Here is a 7,500-nt window from a genome sequence, read left to right as displayed (position 1 = left end):
AAATCTTAGACTCATCGTAGACGTGCGCTAATACCCAGAAGGGCTCGATATGAATCACGACTATAAGATACCCGGTTTTGGTTAAACTGCACCGCAAAATGTGGGAGTAGTTAGGAATCTAAATCGTAGGAGACAGACTCTCACACACACAACTTGAATTTTATATATATATATATTCTGTAAATTTTTCCTTCCTTAGGTCTGATTTCTTCATTGTCCATCGAAAGACCGAAGAGAAGCAGAAAATGATCCAAAAGAACTCAACGAACAAGTCAAAGTGCACAAGTGCAGCCTTTGGCAAGATCACCGGCCTAGAGGTGTGCATGCAGGTGCAATATTCCAATGCATCGACGGAGAAGCAATCACCATTCTTCCCACTGACTGGGCCCATGGTCTTGAAGCTAGATGTCTCCAACAAAGATTTACCAAAAGGATATCGCATGGAAGCCAAACTTATACAGGTATGTTTGGAGGTATGTTTATGCGACCCTTGAAGAAAATGGGACAAAAAAAAAAAGGACCTCTGTGACCTTCGGCCATGTGATGGGTTCTGTATAAGCATGGCTGGTGTGTGTGTGTGGCCAAGTGATTTGGTTCCAAATTAGGGGAGTCTTCGGTTGTATACCACTGCGTGTAGGCGCTTAGGGCGAGTGTCTTTGTTTTTATAGTTTGAAGCTGACCGGTGTCATGGGAATGAATTTGGGCGATGGAAACTGTGGAGAAGCCCATCATGTGTGGGCAGGAGTGTGAGTGTGGTGCGTGTGTGTGTACGCTTGAAGTGATTGTGTGTGTATGTATGTAAGTATGTATGTATGTATGTGTGTGTATACTTGTTGTATGCATGTATGCATGTATGCTTGTATGTATGTATGTATGTATGTATGTATGTATGTATGTATGTATGTATGTACGTATGTATGTGTGTATGTATGTATGTATGCATGTATGTATGTATGTAGTATGTATGTGTGTATGTAAGTATTATACAAGTGTGTGTATACTTGTATGTATGCATGTATGCTTGTATGCTTGTATGTATGTTGTATGTATGTATGTATGTATGTATGTATGTATGCTTGTATGTATGTATGCATGTATGTATGTATGTAGTATGTATGTGTGTATGTAAGTATTATACAAGTGTGTGTGTATACTTGTATGTATGCATGTATGCTTGTATGCTTGTATGTATGTAAGTATTATGCAAGTGTGTGTATACTTGTATGTATGCATGTATGCTTGTATGCTTGTATGTATGTATGTATGTATGTATGTATGTATGTATGTATGCTTGTATGTATGTATGCATGTATGTATGTATGTAGTAGTATGTATGTGTGTTTAAGTATTATCAAGTGTGTGTGTATACTTGTATGTATGCATGTATGCTTGTATGCTTGTATGTATGTAAGTATTATGCAAGTGTGTGTATACTTGTATGTATGTATGTATGCTTGTATGCTTGTATGTATGTATGTATGTATGTATGTATGCATGTATGTATGTATGTAGTATGTATGTGTGTATGTAAGTATTATACAAGTGTGTGTGTATACTTGTATGTATGCATGTATGCTTGTAAGTATGTATGTATGAGCTCCTACACGCATTTTTTGATGAGGAGGAGGAGGAGAAAGAGGATGACTATGAAAACGATGACGATGATGACGACGAGTGTCTTTGTTTTTATAGTTTGAAGCTGACCGGTGTCATGGGAATGAATTTGGGCGATGGAAACTGTGGAGAAGCCCATCATGTGTGTGTGCAGAAGTGCGTGTGTGCGTGTGTGTGTACGCTTGTATTTATGTGTGTATGTATGTAAGTATGTATGTATGTGTGTGTATACTTGTATGTATGCATGTATGCATGTATGCTTGTATGTATGTATGTATGTATGTATGTATGTATGTATGTATGTATGTATGTATGTATGTATGTATGCTTGTATGTATGTATGCATGTATGTATGTATGCATGTATGTATGTATGTAGTATGTATGTGTGTATGTAAGTATTATACAAGTGTGTGTGTATACTTGTATGTATGCATGTATGCTTGTAAGTATGTATGTATGAGCTCCTACACGCATTTTTTGATGAGGAGGAGGAGGAGAAAGAGGATGACTATGACAACGATGACGATGATGACGACGACAACGACGATGATGATGATTGTAATGGTGATAACGGTGATGAGTGTGATGGTGATGATGATGATGATGCTAACAATGAGGTGGGGGAGGAGGAAGAAGGATAGAATGAAGATGAAGATGATGATAATGATGATGATGATGATAGTTATGATAATAATGATGGTTGTGGTGGTGATGATGATGATGACGATGACAATGTTGATATTTGACTCACGTTATGACTGTTTAATTCAGCATTCATCCTCATCAGAGTTTGGTGCTACTCTCTAATTGCAATAATTATCTTTTCTCTCTCTCTCTCTCTCTTTCTCTCTTTCTCCTTCCTTCTTTCCTTCCTCACTCTCTCTCTCTTTCTCTTTCCTTCCTTCCTCACTCTCTCTCTCTCTTTCTCCTTCCTTCCTTCCTTCTTTCCTTCCTCACTCACTCTCTCTTTCTCCTTCCTTCCTTCCTCCCTTCCTCACTCACTCACTCTCTCTTTCTCTTTCCTTCCTTCCTCATTCACTCACTCTCTCTCTTTCTCCTTCCTTCCTTCCTCATTCACTCACTCTCTCTCTTTCTCCTCCCTCCCTTCCTCACTCTCTCTCTCTTTCGCCTTCCTTCCTTCTTCTCTTCCTCACTCACTCTCTCTCTTTCTCCTTCCTTCCTTCCTCACTCTCTCCCTTCCTTCTTTCCTTCCTCACTCTCTCAATCTCTCTTTCTCCTCCCTTCCTTCCTCCCTTCCTCACTCACTCACTCTTTCTCTCACTGTTTACATCAGGCACAAAAGTTCGGATTCCACATTGACACCCCCGACTCGAAAACAAACCGGAAAATATCAGCCGAGGTGGACATAGGCCAGACTGATGCACACATTGAAATTGATTCCCCATGGAGAAAGTTAACATTTACAGGTCAGTAGAAACTTTTCTGTTGTATCCACGATCCCATTGTCTGTTCCTTTATTCCTTTTAATTAAAATTTTTCTTGTCTTTGAGGTAACGAGCTGGCAGAGTCGTTAGCTCACCAGGGAAATATTTAGGGGTCCTTTGGCTGTCTTTACATTCTTTTCATCCTTTCAGGGTCAATAAAACAAGTACCAGTTATGCACAGGGGCTGATGTGATTGACTTAGCCCCACCTCAAAATTGCTGGCCTTGTGCCAAAATTTGAAGCCAATATTATCGTTCTTTTACTCTTTTACTTGTTTCAATCATTTGACTGCGGCCATGCTGGAGCACTGCCTTTAGTCAAGGAAATCGACCCCAGGACTTACAAAGAATAAGTCCTGGGGTCGATTAAAAGGGGTCCAGAGATAAAAAAAATGGTTGAGATCCCCTGCTTTAGATGTATGTATTGGTATGTATTGTAAGAAACAGGTTTCTTTCTCTAACCTGGCTGTTTTCTCTAGAAGTTGTTGAGAACCTCAGATTTAGAGCTATCACCAAAGACACTTGTTGAAGGTGCCACATAGTATAACATAGCGGTTTGGCAAAAGAGAGCGATACATACATACATACGTACATACATACATGTATGTATACAAGCATACATGGCATACATTTATAGGCGCAGGAGTGGCTGTGTGGTAAGTAGCTTGCTAACCAACCACATGGTTCCGGGTTCAGTCCCACTGCGTGGTATCTTGGGCAAGTGTCTTCTGCTATAGCCCCGGGCCAACCAATGCCTTGTGAGTGGATTTGGTAGACAGAAACTGAAAGAAGCCTGTTGTATATATGTATATATATATATATAATATAAGTGTGTGTGTATGTGCTTCGGTGTCTGTGTTTGTCCCCCTAGCATTGCTTGACAACCGATGCTGGTGTGTTTACATCCCCGTCACTTAGCGGTTCGGCAAAAGAGACCGATAGAATAAGTACTGGGCTTACAAAGAATAAGTCCCGGAGTCGAGTTGCTCGACTAAAGGTGGTGCTCCAGCATGGCCGCAGTCAAATGACTGAAACAAGAAAAAAAGAGTTAAAAGAGAAAAAGAGTATACACACATAAATACATACAAACATGCATATATATAAACATACATACATACATGCTTACATACATGCTTACATACGTACATACATACATACATACATACACACACACGTACATACGTACATGCATGCATACAAGCATATGCACATATGAGCGAGGTTGTTGCCAGTGCCGCTAGACTGACTCCTGTGTGGGCGGCACCTAAAAAGCACCATTTGTGCGTGGCCATTGCAAGTACCGCTTGAGTGGGCCTCGTGCCGGTGGCACGTAAAAAGCGTCCACTACACTCTCGGATTGGTTGGCATTAGGAAGGGCATCCAGCTGAGGAAACTCTGCCAGATCAGATTGGAGCCTGGTGCAACCGCCATCTGGTTCGCCAGCCCTCAGTCAAAATCGTCCAACCCATGCTAGCATGGAAAGCGGACGTTAAACGATGATGATGATGATGGTTCATACATACAAGCATACATAAATGCTTACATATGTACATACATCAAGTATACATGCACACATACATACATACATACATACATAGAAGCATACAACCATACACACAGATACATCATCATCATCACTGTTTAACGTCCGCTTTCCATGCTAGCATGGGTTGGACGATTTTGACTGAGGACTGGCAAACCAGATGGCTGCACCAGGCTCCAATCTTGATCTGGCAGAGTTTCTACAGCTGGATGCCCTTCCTAATGCCAACCACTCCGAGAGTGTAATGGGTGCTTTTTACGTGCCACCGGCATGGGGGCCAGTCAGATGGTACTTGCAATGACCTCGCCTGAATCCTTTTACACGTGCCACCAGCACAGGTGCCAGTGAAGCGACGTTGGTAACGATCATGCTCGAATGGTGCTCTTTTATGTGCCACGGGTACGGAAGCCAGTTGGCTGTTGTGGCAACGATCACACTCAGATGGTGCTTTTGGCACCCTACTAGCACGGGCACAAGTGCCAGTAAGGCGACGCTGGTAACGATCATACATACATAGAAGCATACAAACATATACACACATAGGCGCAGGAGTGGCTGTGTGGTAAGTAGCTTGCTAACCAACCACATGGTTCCGGGTTCAGTCCCACTGCGTGGCACCCTGGGCAAGTGTCTTCTACTATAGCCTCGGGCCGACCAATGCCTTGTGAGTGGATTTGGTAGACGGAAACTGAAAGAAGCCTGTCGTATATATGTATATATATATATAAGTGTGTGTGTATATGTTTGTGTGTCTGTGTTTGTCGCCTTAGCATTGCTTGACAACCGATGCTGGTGTGTTTACGTCCCCGTCACTTAGCGGTTCGGCAAAAGAGACTGATAGAATAAGTACTGGGCTTACAAAGAATAAGTCCCGGGGTCGATTTGCTCAACTAAAGGTGGTGCTCCAGCATGGCCGCAGTCAAATGACTGAAACAAGTAAAAGAGTAAAGAGTATACATACACACATAGCACCCAAAAACCATAATATTAGAAAACTTCCAGGACACCTGTTATTGGCAGAACTTCGTCCATTGCTATTAAACTAAATTAAAAATTTTTGTTTTTAAAACTTCTAAAAACATTTCCAAATATTCTTTATTCAACAGGCAAATCAGGAGCAATGCCAGATTTCCAACTCTCTGGTGAATTCCAAATGGATTATAAGAACCAAAAAATCGACAAGTATGGAGCTTCATTGACAATGCTGAAGACCAGGGCCAAACAAGTGGTGAAATGGACTCCTAAATTTGAGATATATACCCCATCGAAGCAATGGGTTGCTGAAGGGAAGATTGAGAAGATCCAAGATAAGAAACTAAATGTGGACCTTTCCGCACTTGGTTTTTTCAATCAGAACGTTTCCTTGAAGTGTAAGTTCTTTTTATTTCTGCTTTGATCTTGTTTTCTTTTATTCTTTTACTAGCAGTATTGCCCGGCGTTGCTCGGGTTTGTAAGGGAAATAACTATATAAGCATTTTTAGAGAGTTACTTCCCTTATAGATGCCAATTCAGGCTTTCTTAGCCATTTCTGTTTTGGGGTCTTCAAGCCATGAAGTCGTTGTTCTAAAAGAACGCTGGTCTCCTTGACAACGCTTACGACGTTGATTTCCTACACTCCCTTCCCCACAGCTTCACGAGGGAGGGAAGAAGGGGGAGAAGAAGCAACACAGGTGCAGGTGTGACCATGGACGCCAACTCCGCCGCCATCGACACACGAAAAATTATGCATTAAAATGGAATAAAAAATGATGTTAAATTATTTTTAAAATCGTAGACTCATCGTAGACGTGCGCTAATAGCCAGACGGGCTCGATATGAATCACAACTATAAGATACCCGAATTTGGTTAAACTGCATCGCAAAATGTGGGAGTAGTTAGGAATCTAAATCGAAGGGGACAGACACTCACACAACTACAGTTTTATATATATAGATATATTTGTTTCAGCCATTTGACTGTGGCCATGCTGGAGCACCGCCTTTAGTCGAGCAACTCGACCCCAGGACTTATTCTTTGTAAGCCTAGTACTTATTCTATCGGTCTCTTTTACTTGTTTCAGTCATTTGACTGCGGCCATGCTGGAGCACCGCCTTTTAGTCGAGCAACTCGACCCCTGGACTTATTCTTTGTAAGCCTAGTACTTATTCTATCGGTCTCTTTTACTTGTTTCAGTCATTTGACTGCGGCCATGCTGGAGCACCGCCTTTAGTCGAGCAACTCGACCCCGGGACTTATTCTTTGTAAGCCTAGTACTTATTCTATCGTCTCTTTTACTTGTTTCAGTCATTTGACTGCGGCTATGCTGGAGCACCGCCTTTAGTCGAGCAAATCGACCCCCAGGACTTATTCTATCGGTCTCTGTTGCCGAACCGTTAAGTTACAGGGACGTAAACACACCAGCAGCGGTTAATGCACCCAGCACATTGGTTGGCATCAAGGAGGGCATACAGCCATAGAAACCATGCCAAAACAGGCAATGGAGTTTGCCACGGCCCTTGGCCTTACCAGCTCCAGTCATGGCATGAAGAGACCTAATTAGCAGACTAAATCAGTCAGCAAACATGAGCTGATCACGTGCAAAGTCAGCCCCAGTTAAACAAAATATCACAGCAGACGTGTGAAAGCAGTGTTGCAAATAAACATTTAGATCAAATGGATGGATGGATGCACTTCGTCGGTTACGACGATGAGGGTTCCGGTTGATCTGATCAATGGAACAGCCTGCTTGTGAAATTAACGTGTAAGTGGCTGAGCACTCCACAGACACGTGTACCCTTAACGTAGTTCTCGGGGATATTCAGTGTGACACAGAGAGTGACAAGGCCGGCCCTTTGAAATACAGGAAGTAAGAGTGAGAGAAAGTTGTGGTGAAAGAGTACAGCAGGGATCACCACCA

The 7,500-nt window shown here is 42.2% G+C and overlaps 1 protein-coding gene across 1 annotated transcript in view; it reads left to right on the top strand.

Annotated features, from left to right (window-relative positions):
• Positions 1-7,500, top strand: part of LOC115230720 — a gene marked incomplete at its 3' end in the record, with an annotated part of 45,227 nt that overhangs the window by 12,574 nt on the left and 25,153 nt on the right. Inside the window, exons 6-8 of the mRNA XM_029800857.2 lie at positions 200-461; positions 2,911-3,043; positions 5,710-5,973. Of these exons, the coding sequence (XP_029656717.1) occupies positions 200-461; positions 2,911-3,043; positions 5,710-5,973 (659 nt within the window). The remainder of the gene's footprint in view (positions 1-199; positions 462-2,910; positions 3,044-5,709; positions 5,974-7,500) is intronic.

Source organism: Octopus sinensis, unplaced genomic scaffold (assembly GCF_006345805.1).
Source record: "Octopus sinensis unplaced genomic scaffold, ASM634580v1 Contig16201, whole genome shotgun sequence".
Taxonomy (NCBI): domain Eukaryota; kingdom Metazoa; phylum Mollusca; class Cephalopoda; order Octopoda; family Octopodidae; genus Octopus; species Octopus sinensis.
The sequence above is the reverse complement of the archived record's forward strand: the minus strand, read 5'-3'. Positions and strand labels throughout refer to the sequence as shown.